The 17,629-nt window shown below is 32.0% G+C and overlaps 1 protein-coding gene across 5 annotated transcripts in view; it reads right to left on the bottom strand.

Moving 5' to 3' along the window:
- LOC129793695 (14-3-3 protein zeta) overlaps positions 1-17,629 on the bottom strand; it is a 40,143-nt gene that overhangs the window by 8,123 nt on the left and 14,391 nt on the right. For 3 of the 5 annotated variants that reach the window (XM_055833889.1, XM_055833893.1, XM_055833892.1), the window contains exons 2-5: positions 8,347-8,580; positions 8,087-8,200; positions 7,708-7,834; positions 211-334 (exon numbers count right to left, since the gene is read on the bottom strand). In XM_055833889.1, coding sequence (XP_055689864.1) covers positions 211-334; positions 7,708-7,834; positions 8,087-8,200; positions 8,347-8,408 — 427 coding nt within the window. In that variant the 5' untranslated portion in view covers positions 8,409-8,580. Of the gene's footprint in view, positions 1-210; positions 335-7,707; positions 7,835-8,086; positions 8,201-8,346; positions 8,581-12,531; positions 13,196-17,629 lie in introns of those variants that run through there. The other 2 variants (XM_055833891.1, XM_055833894.1) reach the window with 1 other exon arrangement.

Genomic DNA, 17,629 nt, shown 5'->3' with positions numbered 1-17,629 from the left:
AACTCTGCACTGTAGCTCAAAAGATATCAATTTGAAATATATCTTACTTTGAAAGAACAATAAATAAGAAGAAGAACGCAAATGTCTCTGATTGGCCAACGATCTCAAAGCTGAGCATTCATTGGTTAATTAATTTATAGGTGGAGCTTTTCGATGCAAAGTTACTTTGAATACATCATAAATTACAAAAAAAAAGAAAAATAAACTTACTGTTGCGAGTGTCTCCAGTAGCAACCTCAGCCAAATATCTGTAGTAGTCTCCCTTCATTTTCAGATAAAAGACTTTGCTTTCGGGATTGCTGGCCTTGGGTATTAAATATTTATCGAGCAGACCCTGCAAAGACATTCACGAAGATAAAAAAATGAAAAAGAACCCTCACAGATTAATTAGTTTGAAATAAATCCTTTTCATATCATCGAATAATTATTATTCTCATAAAAAAAGGCTTTTAAATGTAAATAAAAAAGCGAGGATTGTCTTGGAATTTTCGAAATGGCAATAAAAATTAGAGTAAATAATACACAAAGATCTTTCTCTCTCCCACCTCTCTGTTTCTCTCGCTTTTCTTGGAGCTTTTACGCACAAACTTTTTTTCCCATTCTTTGCTTATCTCTAATACGTCTTCTTTACGCATACCTCCAATACATACATATGTACCTACATAAATTATTCAATATAATATGGACCATTTTATTTATTTATTCTGATTCTCAACTTTGTGGCTTTTCATCTCCTTGTCATCCTGCCCATCCACCTTGTTGCTCGCCCCGCAACCAAAAGGAGAAGAGCCCCAACTCAAACCCTCCTAATGGGAAATTTCCTTTTTAGAAGAATGAAAAAGGACGTGAAAAAAATATAAAAATTTCCTTAATGATCCAAAAGTGATTGTGGGTGTGTCGTCGACAACACAGTGTGATGGTGAAATAGGAGGGAAAGAAAAGAAGATAAAAATGATTCTTTTTCAGCTCATAACATATCATCAAAATGGAATAATAAAAAGCATAAAATGACACTGAATATTTTTTCGCACATTGACACTGTGCGAGAAGAAGCGACATTAAATTAATAATTTTTCCTACAAATGACTCCAAAATAAATGAAAGGAAAATTTAATTAGAGCTTTGTGTTGTGCTAAAATATAAATTTTAATGTATTTTTTTTTTCAAGTTCAGTTTTATGTGGAAAAATCAATTTTTAAATTTTTAATTATTCTTTTCTTTTGAATGTGAATAAAAAAGTATTATAATAAAAGCTCACAGAGAGGAGCTTTTTATATGTGATTAAAAGAATTTGAAAAAATCATTAACATTATAAAATTAACAATGTTTACCTAATTATTTCTTTAAATATTAATTATTTAGGTTTGAATTTAATTAATGAAAATAAGAAAAACAATAATGTTTCATAAATCGATTGAATTATGCAATTATTTAATGATGAAGATTTGTTTCAACACACCAAAGACCAAATCTTCTCATTTCTGTCATCCATAGTTTTATAGGCCTGATGAAGGTGAAATAAATAAACGAAATTTGTTAAAGAATTATCATTAAAAAGGAATTTTTCAGCGTTTTTTCTCACTTTTTTGGAAACTAATCTACATCTTATAAATCATTAATTTTATAGCTTGTTCAGATCGAAAACTTTCGTGACTTTTTTTTTTTAATTTTAAAGATTTTCTGAGATTAATTGAGAAGAAAAGAGAGCTTTTCTTCGAAGATTTACAAAATTATCTCTTCCTGTGTTTTCCATTAAACAATTTTACTTTAACTCTTTTAAACATTAAGAAAACAATATTGAAACTTTACTCAATCTACATTTTTTTACTTTGTCTTTGAAGCTTTAAATCCATTCAAAGCTCATCTGTGCTTCTTAACAAAAAGCTTTCACAATTTTCAATGATTCAAAAGATGTTTTTCTGAGCTTAAAAAAATCTATTAATCATTCAGGATTATTAAGAATTCTTAAAGGATTTTTCTTGAGGATTTTCAACCTTCTACATTTTTTTAAGACATTATTGTGCCACTTTCACTTTCAATGTGCGCCTCTCATCTGTAAATTCTCTTCAATCTTCCTTCCCTCCTCCACTTCCATCTTCTACATTTTTTTTTCCTCGTGACTTCCTTTTTTGGGTGAATAATACCTCCTGAATGTTACGTCATACACACATAAGAGGACGACTTTTTTTTCTTTCGTTGAATTCTCCAAACTGAGGAGTCAGTCTTTACAACAAATTTCCGTTTTACTTATATACATTACACACATATAGTATAGAAAGTCTCACACACATCCTCTTCAACACAAAACACAATATGTATGTATGTTAAGGAGAGTACAATGATGAGGAAAACAAGCAATCTATGTGGCACATGCTTTTCCATTTTCCATTTTTCCTCATCCCTTTTTTTTTTCTTCTTCCTCCTTCTTGCTACTTTGTCGCCCCCGCGCTTTGGCTGGTTTCTTTATTCTCTTATACAGCAGAGTGTTGAGAATCTTCTAAGAATCTTCATTTTCTTTTTCATTTTTTTAAGAAGAAAATCTCTCACTTTCTCTTAATGCTACTACACAACATTTCCACGCGAATGAGGCAACACACGTTGTATGGCAACGTTATATAAATAGATTTTTGTTTGAGGATTTGATTTGATGGAAGAAACTTTGTATGAGGAGCTTTTCACTTAACAACAAGGATATGAATTAAAAACGATTAACTTGAAGGAAATGATTAAAAGCTCCCTTATTTTGAGGTGAAATATCAAAGTTCAAGTTCTCTGTGAGAAATCTTTTCATGAACTTCTCTCAACTATTTTCTTAATTTGTTTCTTGGAAGAGAAGTTTTATCAATAGCTCTAACATCTGCACAATTTATCTATAGATTGAGCTTTTGCGCTGTTTTCCTTTAAAGCTTTTTATTCATTTCAATATTAACGCAATAGTTTTATTGTTATTTTATTTTTATTCATCCTCCTAACCCATCATAAAGCATGAATGTACAGAGAGAAGAATAACCGGATAAGTTCATGAGAACATTAGCAAGGAGAGAGAACTCAAAAAAAAAAAGAAGAAATCAATAGCGAGGGAAATGAAATAATTGCGTGACTGAAAAATCTCTCTTGAGAAAACTAAATAGAAAAATTTCCACAACACATTCACATCCTCCCCAAAGCCACAAATAACCCCACAAATAGTGATTAGCAAAAGTAAGCAGGAGTGACTAATTCAACGTGGTAGCTCAATGGACATTTTTGGAATTCAATTAAATTATATTTGACCTTTGCTACTAATTTTTCTTCTTTCTATTCTTTGTTAATTTTTTTTAATAATTCTTTTTTTTTTGTAAGTTAAAAAGACAAGAAAATTAAGCTCTTTATACGTCAATTTAAGGACTCAGATTTGTTTCACTTAAAGGGCGTTGTTTTCATTCATATTCCAAACCGTTTCCGGGAACACCGGGGCGTTTCTGCTAATTTCCGGAACGTTTTCGCCATTTCCGGAAATGAACCACACACACACACACACACGCATACAGTCGCGCAAACGTTATCAATTTCCCGCGAAAATTCCACATTTTCACCTTGTTGTTTTATGGGAACGAATTCTAGGAAAAAAAAACAGCCAAAGCTTCAAATATTTTTGAAGGTTTGTTTGCACGTGAAGATCTTATTTGTAAAATGATCATTAATAGTTAAGAAAATGTTAATCTGCTCGGAAGTGAGGTCAATCAGTTGCTCATCTTGTATTTCTAATAATTGATTTAGAAAATTCTCTTATTTTTTGTTAAGGGATGAAAATTTATGATTTTGTTTTAGAGATTTATAACAAATTTTTTAAAAGTTTTTTTTATGAACCAGGACATGAATTCTCCAAGAGTGAAAAACTCCCGTGATAAACTCCTGAAGATTTTAGCGCTTGAAAAGAAACGTGAAAGCCGGAAAAATCTTACGGGAGTTTATCACGGATGCATTATTTTTCTTAAAGGATAAAGCTCACGGGAGTTTATCACAAGAGGATTTCACTCTTAGAGAATACAGCCCTTAGTGAATAAGGTAAAATCTCTAATAGATGGAGGTAGTTTTTCTCGATTCTTGTGCAAATATTTGACACAAATTTTAGGTTATTAAAGCTTTATAAATTCTTGTAAACACGATACCTACAATTTTCCAAATGTTTCTTTTTAATTAATCCAAAAAACGTTTTTAGAAAAAAAATTGACACAAAAAACAATGATCAAATTCTCTGAAACCTTTTCCAAAATATTCTATTGCAATAACATTTGCTATTCATTTCAAATTCTACGAATTAATATGACTCCAGGACTCATTTTGTCGTGTATCCTTTCCCAAAAATATATTGGCTAAATCCATAACATTTTACAATGCAATCAAATAATATTAAATTCCAGAGAGATTTCCCCAGAGCTTTATTCTATATAGATTTTCGAGTATATATAGGTAGGTATACTCTGTGAAAGTTTCCCATAAGCGAGCTCTTGAAATCATAAAGTATAATTCAATTCGAACATTATTTCAAAATATAATTTTCAAATCGATTCTCTCTTCCTTTGAAGATTATTTCATCAAGGATTTCACAAGAATACTAAAGTTTGATTTTCAGTTAACCTACAAAGGATTTCTGTTCATTCAATCTTCTTTTATTTATTTTCTCTTTTTTCGATTCCTCTTCTTTATCTAAAACTGTTTTATTTTATAGCCATTTATAACACAAAATGTGTCTTAACTGGAAAATTTTGAATCTCGACTATGACAAAAATATTTTCCATAAAAATGCTTTTTTTTTCTTCAAATAAAAAGATCTCATTACACACCGTAATTCAAATGGGAAATCATCCCTTAAAAATTGATCAAAGTATTGCGAAGAAAGTTTAAGGAAATTCATTTAAAACTTTTAATGATACACATCCCATCTCACCCTCCAAACTCCTTAATCATTGCAATATATTACAAAACTTCAATCCTTCGTCCTTTTTTTTGCCTTTTTATTGAACTTGAAAAACTTCCAATTGGAATAAAACTTGTAGAATTATTACAAAGTGCAGCACAGCGAAAATTGATTTCTCACCGTGAGAAAATAATTCTCATCTTCTCATGATAATCATTTTACATTTTTAAAAGCAAACGCAACTAAAGTTATTAGTTGGTGTTCCACTTCGTGGCCAACACCAAGTATTGTAATCGTCGGATTTTCCGACCACCTCAGATCGGGCTCAAACTTGGTATGAGCACGTTTCAGACAACCCACATTCCAAAAATGGTGGTGGAAAATTTTTGATCCGGCCGGCCTGCCGGCCGGCCGGCCGGCCGGCCGGTCGCCCAAACTTTGCCTTATAGCTCGAGAACGGTAACAGATAGAGACTTCAGGTTTGAAGTTTTCTATAGAAATGTGGGTGTAAAATTTCATTTTTTTACATTTTTAAAATCCAAGATGGCCGCCGTCCGCCATTTTGAAACACCGTCAACCAGTTCCTTTATAGCTAGAGGTCTGAAATTTTAGTATGATGTAGAGCTCAGTGAGACGTTTTCATCAATAATTCATACTTGAAAATCGGTCAAGCCGTTTAGCAAATATGGCGGCTCAAAGCAAAAAGTGTTTTTTCGATATAACTCGAGAACGGCTTGACCGATTTTGACCATCTTGGTATCAAATGAAAGGTATTGAGAAGCCCTACAACTGTCTAGAACATTCCAAGTTTAAAAAATTTCCGCAAGAGGCGCTAAAATCAAAAACAAAAATTGCATAACTTTAAGGGGCAATATCTCCGAATCGCCATCATCGATTTCCTTTAAATTTTGATATGTTGTAGCCTGACTCAATATCTTTCATCAGTCCGAAAATGAAGAAATTCTATGTCGCCGTTTAGAAGATATAGCCATTTGAAAAATTCTTACATTTGAAAAGTTCTAAGAGCCATATCTCTTGAACCGCTTGTCCGATTTTGCTCAATTTGGTATCAAATTAAAGGTTTTGCAATTATCTACAACTTTCTAGAACATCAGAAACCTCTAAAGCCATTCCTTCAGGACGAAAAATGCGAAAAACTCTTTTTGTGAAACAAAAATCCGCCATTTTGTGTTCTAGAGGTGACCTTGAAAATCATTGAGATATATGTCAAATTATAGCTTATTTCAAGATCTTTCCAAAACTAGTCACGAAATTTCTGTAGGTTTTATAGAACTAGAGATATGTCTATTTTTATGCATCAAATTGCTGAATTTCACAAAAAAATTCAACTTTGCCTAATAGTTACTGCTCAAAAATCAATTTTAACGCATAAATAAACTTTTCCACGTTGTGGGACACCAACTCTTATAACTGGACGCGTTATGATTGACTTTTAATTAAAAACTGAAATTGAAAATTTTCTGCTCATGAAACAAAATTTTTATGTGTATTAATAAAGCAAGTTTAAAAAAAAAAATTACATGATTAATTGCGAGCACAGAAAGGGGGGAGAGAGAAAGAGGAAAAAAGTTATATAAACTCTTAATTATCATCCACAGTCAATTAATGAAGTTTGTTTCTTTTTTTTTCAAGGCACAGGGGAGGTTATTTTTGGAAAAAGAAAAACCCTTTGGGAGCTTTTTTGCAGTATATATAATTTGTATTTGGCTCTTCCTCCACCCTGATGTTGCCCCAAACACTATATATTTTATGCTGAAATTTTATGTCACGACACTGTTTTTTTGTGGGGGGGGGGCGGGAGAGCTTGTGTGTCGCTCTAGGGAAAAATAATTACCCCTCATCTTGTTTGGAACTTAAGCTTTGACAAAGCTTCTTTTTTTCCTATCTATTTACGGATAAATTAATAATATACTGGTGAAAATAAAACATTGGAATTTGTAAGATTCTTTTCTTGACCATCTTCTTGATCCTCTTATTTTTATTTTTAAATTAATTTTATAATCGTCAAAATAATGAATTTATTTTCTTGCGAAGAAAAAGTATTTTTGTGGGATTTTTTTAAGCTTTAATCTTCATTGATTTCTGAAAATTCCAGACTTCCTTTTACAAGAAATCTTCTACGTAAGGGCCATATTTAGCGTATAAAAATTCTTTTATTTTTATGATAAAATGTCATTTTGGTATTCAGCGTAAAAGATAAAAGAATTTTGGTAGTCACCACACAAAAACTAGTCTCCAAACTTTTATAAAGTCTCCAAAAATAAAATAAATAAATAAAATAGAACTTAGTATTCAGGGTAAAAGCTTTTTATCGTTTTAAGCTTTTTTATGCCGTTTGATGATGTGAAAAATTATGAATCTAACAGAAAATGATCTCAAACTAAAATTCTGAAGGCAAAATCATGTTTTTGCTGATTATTAACTATATAATATTTATTTATTAAATATAAACGAATAATTAAAAAAACAACAACAATTCTGCCCATAATGCATTTGATAAATTCCTCACAATTTTCTGAAATAAATTATAATGACAATTTTAAAGGTTTTATCCATCTGATGAAAAAAAAATTATTTAAAAAAATCGGTATTTTGCGTAAAATATTTTTTTTTATCTTATAAAAGTTCCTGTTGATGATTTTTACGATAAAAGTTCATAAAATAAAAGTAAAAGATTTTTTACGATGAATATGGCCCTAATTTTCTTCTTTAGAAAATTATCTCAAGATCAAAAAATTTAAAAGATTCTTTAAATAATTAAGAAGTTGAAAGAAAAAAAAACTTACCAGAACTTCATAGCAAATTTCCCTAAGTTCCTTCTCAACGCGCTCTCTGTATTCTCTTGCGAGCTGTTGCTTTTTGGAGGAAGGTTCGGTCTTTTGTTCAATTGATGAAATCACCCTCCAAGATGACCTAAAAAAAAGGAACATTCACACCAATAACATTTTTTTTCTGTTTGTGCTTCACCCTCAAACTAAATTCTAATAATCACGCCAAAAAAATGATTTTAATCACAAGAAAGTTCTTTTTTGTTATCTTTCTTATTTTCACTGCCCAAAACGTATTTAGATTAGAATTTAATTCACTTTAGTGCCAAGAATATTTTCTTTGCCTCTCTTTCAATAAAACTGATAGAAAAATAATAAAAGAAAAATAAATACAAACCTGCGAGCTCCAACGACGTTTTTGTAAGCCACCGATAACAGATTTCGTTCCTCATTCGACAGTTCAACTCCTGTTTCTGTCACAGATTTCATGGCTTGTGCCATATCATCGTACCTTTATTCGGGGACGAAAAGGAAAATACAAAGAGAAAAAAAGGTTATTAAAATAGACACAGCTTCATGTAAATTAAAGTGAAAATTTCTACATTTTATGCAAATTCAACGTGAAAACAAACAAAAGGATGGAACTCTCTACATTACCTTTCGGACTGTTCGGCCAATTTTGCCTTTTGAACCAATTCCTCCTTGTCAACAGACGACATGATGTGTTATTTATTTTAAAAACTCCTGCTTTAAATTCTGATTTTGATGCTTTGAAAAAATTGTGTGTGTATGGGGCGGGGAATTCGAGAGAAGCTGTTCCTGTTTCCTTTTTTTTTCCTTTAATGTGAATGTAGACTAAACCAGAGATGCGTTGCGCTCGATGAGATGCCCCTAAAAACGTTAAAAAAAAACAAACCAATTAGGAAATTGTGTGGAGTTTTATTTTTGGCAGCATTTTTAGGAAGGACATGAGCTGAGCAGTGAAGGATATGAGGAAGACAAAAAAAATTCGCGAAATGGGGCAGATGAGAAGATTAAAATATATAAATCAAGGAAGTGAGCATCTGTGCCAAATAACAATGAAGGATATTTTTTCCTTCATTTGTAATTTTATCAGAGATTTTTTTTTATTTGAAACAAAGAGAAATTTCTAATTAAATCAACGAGAATTCTTTAATAAAAATAAAGAGTTTTCCTGATAATTCAATGAAAGGATATTTCTTCCTTTTACAATTTGGAGACATAAAATTATTAAGATTTTGGGACACGCAGCAGAACTTTAGTTTGAAACCATTTTTGTTTTTTTTTTTTATAAAAACAAAAATTAAGGAGAAATCGTTATAAAATCTGCAAAATAAATAAAAAATCTTCAAGAAAAGTATTTAAAAAAAAAAAGTTAGGTATATTCTAGTTATTTTAATGTTTCAATTTGAGGTCGTCAAACAGTCGCCAATAAGTCTCTACAATCACTTTATTTTATTCTCAAATTTTCAAGGTTTTCCCTGGAGTTTTATCTAATTAGCAAACACTTAAAACATTCCGAAAAAACTTTCCTACCTTAATGTAAAATTTTAAGAAATATTAATTAAAAAAGAAAACACCTTCAGTCACACTGTGCTAGTTGGGACACACATCTTCCCAAAAACACTGAATCCCCACAAAATCATTCTTTTACTCACTTCTTTACGCAACTTGATGAACTTTTATGGCTAAAATATTTGCCTGTGAGTGTCTAGACTTTGGCATATTGATTCTCTGAATGCTATTTGGAATTAATATGCATAAATATAAATATACTTATGTATAAAATTTAACCGCCCACAATCAATATCTCCAGCCGCCCCCGCAGTGAACACCGTTGAGTATTTTTTTTTTTCAACTAAAACAACTTAAAATATGAAAATTGAAAACCGCTAAATGTGATAAATGTTTTAGGAGAGAAAAATTGTGTACAAGTGACGCAATAAAAGACCAGTACTCTGCAAATATTTTCACGTACATATAGCGTCAAAGACAACAAATTTTTCATACTTTTTAAACCAATATAAACGATGACTTCACTTTATGTGATTTCTATGACTCATACAACGAGCACCAATGGTGCAAAAAAAAATGAGAGACTTAATGTAGCGCGAGCTTTAAAAAAGAAGAAGAAAAAATTGTGTCGAGTTCATTGGAATTGTGCACCACACATGATAAATTCCAAGCAATTTCGGTGTCATAAAAGTATAATCTATGTGTACAGATGAGAGACATATTCCCTACGTACTCACAGTGGAGTCATACGTCTCTCATGTTGCTTTCACACAAGAAACAACGATAAATTGCACAGCACACACATTGCGAGAAAATGGTTTTTGCAAAAGTAAATTTTGCCACATATAAAACGAAGGAGAAAATATTGCAGTGAAAAATCAATAATTTGGCTCTTTCCTTCTCCATCTCTCCTACCAATTCCTTCATTTTCCCTTTGATTTTCTTCTCACCACACACAATTGAACATACTGTGGAGCCGCAAATATGTATTCCTCTATGTGTGCCATCATCGTATCTCCACATTCTCAACCATGTCTCCTCACAAATATTATATGGAGGAGTCTCATATCCGTTGAAATATTACATGAGAGAGAGAGAGAGAAACCTCATCCATGGCATCGTCAATTGTTGAGGTGGGTGCCTTTTTGTGGTGTGATATGGAATGCATTGCACACAAAGGGCGGTGAAGGTGGGTGAGAAAATGCAGAGAGGGATGGGTTGGAGACTGCAGTAAAGTGAAGAAAATTATGTGCATACAAACAACCCACACACAGGCACTTGCCAAAAATTACGAAACTTCAATTTATGCAGCAGCTAAAGAGAGTTCGCCTTGTACGTAATCCAAAGCCCTTGATTTATTGTGAACTCAATACATTCAATTTATGTTATTTGACTATTTTCGATTAGAAAATGACTTTGAAAAAATAAAAATAATTTGTAAAAGACATGTAAAAGTTTGAAGGAATTTTGAAAAATTATGAAGTTATTTTACAAATTATTTTAATGTGAAAAATAAAAAAAATAATCTCAAAGAATTTCATGGGTGGGATAAGAGAAAATTCTAATAATCCGATTTTGATAATTCTGTTTATTTATGGAAGTATTTGTGAAATACGATCGATTTAAAACAGGATTTTAATAATTAATCTTAAAAAGATTTATAAAAAATTGAATGATTTTTAATGAAAAATCGCTGATTTTTTAAATCGTATTTTAAATACAAAAGCTGTAAAAATCGAATAAAATGCTTATCAAAATCGACACAAAATAAAATTGATCAAAATCGGTTATTGAACATATACTTATTCCACGTATTCCATTATAATTATGTTTAATTAAGACAACTCGTTTATGTTCGTAGAAAATCGATTTTGATCAATTTCATTTTTTGGTTCGATTTTGATAACATTTTTTTTTCAATTGTTATAGCTTTTGTACGTGAAAAACGGCTCGAAAAACAATTTTTTGTGGCTCGATCTTAAATGAAAAAAATGATATTGCAAAAGTTTGACACAGGAAAGTTTTTGTAAAAATCTATCTATCTATTCTTTCGTTAAAATCAGCGATTTTTTTCATGAAAAAAATCACAAAGAAACAATTAATGTAAAAAGCTTTCTTCGAGACAGATAGTCTAGTCCGATTTTGATAACTGATTGTTTAATTACCTTATCAAAATTATGTTTCTTTTAGTTTTTATTCAATTTCGAAATCTTTTTAAAATAATTTAAGTTAAAGGAAAATCGACAAAATACTTTAATAAAAAATCTTACAAATTTTCCCAAACCAACTTAACCGATTTTGATAAACTTCCAACTGATAAACTTAAAAAAAAAATGAATTAGTTCATTGTAAAAATTCTTCGCAAACATAAAATAACTTTCTGGATATTAAAATTCAAACCATGTTCAGTTGGGTGGCGCGGCATGCATCACATAGAAATCTCACCCAAAACGCCACCTAAGCCAAGATGGAGGCGCCGGGTGTCTGTGTGTGCAATTTTCAACATTCTCCCATTTTCATCATCATGGCACACGACCACTGAAAGGAATGATGAGGTAACAAAAATGCCCAAACCATCATTATCAATTCACAGAGAATAATTTATAACAATGCGCATTACACATGATTTTTTTTCTTTTTTTTTTCAAATTCATTCTATTTGAAAATTCTATCCTTGTATTTTTGATAGAGAGCTTTAGTTAGAAGTTTATTTATTGATTTTTTTTTCTTGTACTGTGGTGTGTACTTTCATTGCCGATAAATCCTTGAGAAAAACTCCACGATTATGTTACATTTTCTCCGTTCTCTCGAGCTTATTAGCTGTGATTCTTTTTCTCTTATGTTATTAATTCAATGTAACACATTAATAATAAAAAATCACTTTGAAATTCAAGAAAAAATGGAAAGAAGAGAAATAAATAAAAAAAAAAGTCCGTTGGATGTATTCATGTGGAAATAAGATTACACTCTTTGAAATCACTGATAATCCTTTTGTAATCCATTTTAAGGGTGACAGAAGAGGGGCGCGGGGTGTTCTTCACAATATTGTAGAAATCCCTCATTCACATTTTCTCTACCTTTTCATTGGAAAAATTTCTCCTTTTTTTCCCTTTTCTTTTGCAGCATAGAGAAAAAGGATCTTTCCTTCGGCGCACTGGGTGTTTCCCGTTTTTATTTTCTTTTGAAAAAAAAAAAAATATCCAGACTTTTCAATATTGGAAAAATTCATGGAAGGAAAGGAAAAAGTAAATTAGGGTGGAAAGGTGTTGGGAAAATTGCGCAGAATGTTACAAGGGGTTCATTTACCGTTAAAGTGTTAGTTAGAAGAAATCGTGTCTAAAAAACCGCACCAAAAGAATTCTCCTCACACGCAATTTTTTTTCTTTCCGGAAATTGACAAAGATTTTCTATCAAACTTCTTCTTTTTTTTTCCACTGCGAATTTTTTCTTTAGAACATTTCCTTAATTTTTTTTTCTTTCAGCACAACTAGAGAAATCTCTTTCTAAAAAAATCTCCCCAAGTTTTGTGCATAACTCACTTTACAAATGCTTTTGATGTGTGTGGCAAAAGAGAGAACCCAAGATGAACTGAGGGACTGTGCCGAAACTCCAAAACTGCGCGACGACGTATCACCCCGGAGGTGCACCCCCTCCGCAATTTTACCCCCGCAAATGGATTATGCTCCAGAAACCACCACCACACACACACAGACTTGCAAACATATTTTCCAACAATCATCCCTTGTTCTCTTTCGCACCAATTGGTAGACACATTGCCTGGCACAATGTTGCAGCACCTACGGTTTCAGTGCGACGTCGCGACGCACAGGAAAATGACGACGGCGCATTTAACATTAGGAGTGTCCCTCGAAAAGAGCCCCCCTTTGCGACTCTTACGATGGCAAAATATACATATAGAAATATAAAATTGGAAGGCGAGACCGTATGGAAATTAAGCAAAATGTTGCTTTTGAAAGTCAATCATAACGCGTCCAGTTATAAGAGTTGGTGTCCCACAACGTGTAGAAGTTTTATAATGCGTTGTAATACTATTTGTGAGTAAGTATTAGAAGGCAAAGTTGATTTTTTATGAAATTCAGTAATTTGATGGATAAAAATGTTCATATCTCTGGTTCTTCAACACCTACAGAAATTTCTTGACTAGTTTTGGAAAGGTATTAAAACAGGCTATACATTGACATAAATTTTAATAATTTTCAAGGTCACATTCAGAACACAAAATGGCGGATTTTTGTTTCACCAAAACAGTTTTTGGCATTTTTTATCCTAAAGGAATAGTTCTAGAGGTTTCTGATGTTCTAGAAAGTTGTAGATAATTGCAAAACCTTTAATTTGATACTAATATGAGCAAGATCGGTCAAGCGGTTCAAGAGATATGGCTCTTAGAACTTTTCAAATTCAAGAATTTTTCAAATGGCCATATCTTCTAAACAGCGACATAGATTTTCTTCATTTTCGGACTGGTGAAAGATATTGAGTCAGACTACAACATATCAAAATTTAAAAGATTTGCCTAATGGGGATTCGGAGATATTGCCCCTTAAAGTTAGGCAATTTTTGTTTTTGACTTTAGCGCCTCTTGCGGATGTTTTGGAAACTTGAAATGTTCTAAACAGTTGTAGGGCTTCTTGAAACCTTTCATTTGATACCAAGATGGTCAAAATCGGTCAAGCCGTTCTCGAGTTATATTGAAAAAACACTTTTTGCTTTAGGCCGCCATATTTGCTAAACCGCTTGACCGATTTTCAAGTATGAGTTATCGATGAAAACGTCTCACTGAGCCCTACAACATACTAAAATTTCAGACCTCTAGCTCTAAGGGAAGTGGTTGACACTATTTCAAAATGGCGGACGGCGGCCATCTTGGATTTTGAAAATACGAAAAAATGAAAATTTACACCCACATTTCTATAGAAAACTTCAAACCGGAAGTCTCTATCTGTTACCGTTCTTGAGCTATAAGGCAAAGTCTGGGCGACCGGCCGGCCGGCCGGCCGGCCGGCCGGCCAGCCGGCAGGCCGTCCGGTGGTCAACATTTTGCATTATATCTCGAGAACGGTAACAGATAGAGACTTCCGGTTTGCAATTTTCTATAGAAATGTGGGTGTAAAATTTCATTTTTTCGCATTTTGAAAATCCAAGATGGCCGCCGTCCGCCATTTTGAAATACTGTCAACCACTTCCCTTACCGCTAGAGTTCTGAAATTTTAGTATGTTGTAGAGCTCAGTGAGACGTTTTCATCGACAATGCATACTTGAAAATCGGTCGAGCGGTTTAGCAAATATGGCGGCCCAAAGCAAAAAGTGTTTTTTCGATATAACTCGAGAACGGCTTGACCGATTTTGACCATCTTGGTATCAAATGAAAGGTTTCAAGAAGCCCTACAACTATCTAGAACATTTCAAATTCCAGAAATGGCCGCAAGAGGCGCTAAAATCAAAAACAAAAATTGCCTAACTTTCAGGGGCTATATCTCCGAACATCTGTTATAGATTTCCTTTAAATTTTGATATGTTGTAGCCTGACTCAATATCTTTCACCAGTCCGAAAATGAAGAAAATCTATGTCGCCGTTTAGAAGATATGACCATTTGAAAAATTCTTGAATTTGAAAATTTCTATAAGCAATATCTCTTGAACGGTCTTTCCGATTTTGCTCAATTTGGTATCAAATTAAAGGTTTTGCAATTCCCTACAACTTTCTAGAACATTAGAACCCTGTAAAATCATTCTGTTAGGGAAAAAAATGCCAAAAACTGTTTCAGTAAAACAAATAGCCGCCATTTTGTGTTCTAGAGATCACCTTGAAATGTATCAAAATATATGTCAGATTATAGTTTATTTCAAGACCTTTCCAAAACTGGTCAATAAATTTCTGTAGGTCTTATAGAACCAGAGATATGACCATTTTTATCCATCAAATTGCTGAATTTCACAAAAAAAATCAACTTTGCCTACTAATTCTGCTCACAAATCGCACTACAACGCATAAACAAACTTCTACACGTTGTGGGACACCAACTCTTATAACTGGACGCGTTATGATTGACTTATTTAGATTGTACCTCTGGACCTTAATGGAAAAGTACTAACATAGTTCACCACATCCAACATATTTTCCTTCTTGTTAATAGGAGACACTCAAACTACATTTCTATAGGGAAAACTTGGAAAATTCCTTGAAAACTCTTGTGTAAAATCTGTCCATATTAATTTACCTTTACATACTTGAATAAGAAACCAAAAGGAGAAATAGATTTTCCGAGAAATTCTAACAATATCATAGCCCTTCTATGAGGAAGAGAGAATAGAAAGGTATTTATGGGTTGCATAGAAGAAAAGGAAAAAAAAGAGGGGTCTCCTATATGGATATTTCGAGCTTTAATTCTCCATACAGCAGTTGACGGCTCTCGTGCTGTTATTTCATTCTTCTCTCATTTTGAGGCCTAAAATACGATGTAATTGCATGCAAAGCTTAAGTAAAATTAACTCTGTGTTAAGTTCTATGTGTATGTAGACAAACATAAAGGCAAAAAAAAACGAAGTTAAACTATTTCTATGCTGATGTGTGTTGAGTGGACATTATATGTACGTTTCCTTATTTTCTCAGCCTTTATTGTTTGTTCATATTTTGCATTATTTCCTCCTCATCCGCTCTATATGATTCATTCATATCTCAACCCATCATTTTTTTTTGCTTACAAACACCACCCACAATTTACGGAGAATCCTTTTTCTCTCAAAAGGATTTCTTCGTTATATAACTTTATAAACTAATGAAGTATCCTTTGAAAGATTCTTTCTTTGAATTTATTACTATTTACACGCATTGTTGCAATGAGTCATTGTATGCCTCAGCAGAAGAGAGACTTTGAGGCAGCATAAAGAGTCTCATCGAATTTCAACTTAATACAATACCCTCCTCCTGTGAAGGAGTGCACGAAGAGAAATAGTATGTTGTTGTGTATATAACTACACAAAACAAACCATTCGAGAATTCGATCAATATCTTCAACGAAGAGGGATATACTTGAAAAATTTTTTTAGCAAAAGGCTTAAAAGGTGAAAAGAGACAGCAGAGGGAGCATAAAGATGCCAGTGAGGATAAAAATGCTTCCACGTCGGGTTTATAATGTTGTTGGTGGCTGGAAATATTAGTTCTTTAACATTTTCTTCTATATTCTTCGACGTTTTCTTCGGTTTCTTTTGGACATTTCTCTATGAGAAAAAAAAATTCCCAAATTTTGCTCAAAATTTTCTATTGCAAATTAATTCAAAATTTGACCTTTTTTCTTCTCAAATATTTTTATTCCCCTTCAACACATGTTTTCTAGGTGTCGGCTACACTTGAATTTTCTTTCACACAACACCAATTTATAAAACATGTTGGCAAAGTAATATTATGAATAAAAGAATAGAAAGCACTTTTCTTTCTTCCTTTATTTTTCCACTCTTTGTGCTTTTTATTCATAAGATTGAGAAATTCTCTTTGAGAATTCTTCTTTACTCACTTTACTCAGTGGGAGGGAGCTTTTGATAAAAGAATAAAAAAAAACAACTTCATGAGAGTCTATTGAATAAAAGTTAAGATATATAAATAAGAAAAGTTTATTCATTCATTCAATTAATGATAAAAATAAAAATTCTTTACGCTCAGTTGATTTCATTACCTACCACAATGTACCGAAATAATCACGGGAAAATTAACTAATATAAAGCACAAACGTCTATGGAAGTCATAAAAGTGATACCTTTTTCCCGTAATTGAAATTAGGGGAAACTCACTGAGGGAATTGTAAATGAAAACGTAAATTGAAATTTCCGTTTTATTTTTTAGAGATTTTTTTGCGCTGTCAAGGACGTAAAATCAAAATATGAGATAATTTCCTTATCTTTCTCATAAAATTCATACAAATTATTTAATTTAAGTTTATTTACGTTAAATTTTAACCCTTAAGAATTAAGTTCTCTTAATTCGTTGGATTTTTCTTAAAAGTTTCATTAGGGATTCACTTTCATTCTCTTATAAGTAAAAATTTACTATCCTACTGATTTTCTATTACGCTGAGTAACATAACCTCACTATTTTTTTATATCAAGACCTGAAGAAGGATTTAAATAAACTCGAAATGTAACAATGACGTTGGCAAAAAATTAAAACAATAAAAATTCAGTTAAACAATTCAATATAACCTAACTTCTTAAAAGTATTTGAGAAGAATTTTTTAAATCATTGCGAGATCATTAAATGAGGTTATGTTCTCATTTAATGTTTTAATGTGAGTTCTTTAATTATCTACTCAAGTCTTCCTTTTTATGTTAAGAATGAATAAATCTGTATCAAATAAGACTTTAAAAAACCTTTCAATACAAGAAAACTTTA

The sequence above is a fragment of the Lutzomyia longipalpis genome, chromosome 3 (assembly GCF_024334085.1).
Source record: "Lutzomyia longipalpis isolate SR_M1_2022 chromosome 3, ASM2433408v1".
Classification (NCBI taxonomy): Eukaryota; Metazoa; Arthropoda; class Insecta; order Diptera; family Psychodidae; genus Lutzomyia; species Lutzomyia longipalpis.
Note: the sequence above shows the minus strand (reverse complement) of the source record. Positions and strands in the feature narration are given on the sequence as shown.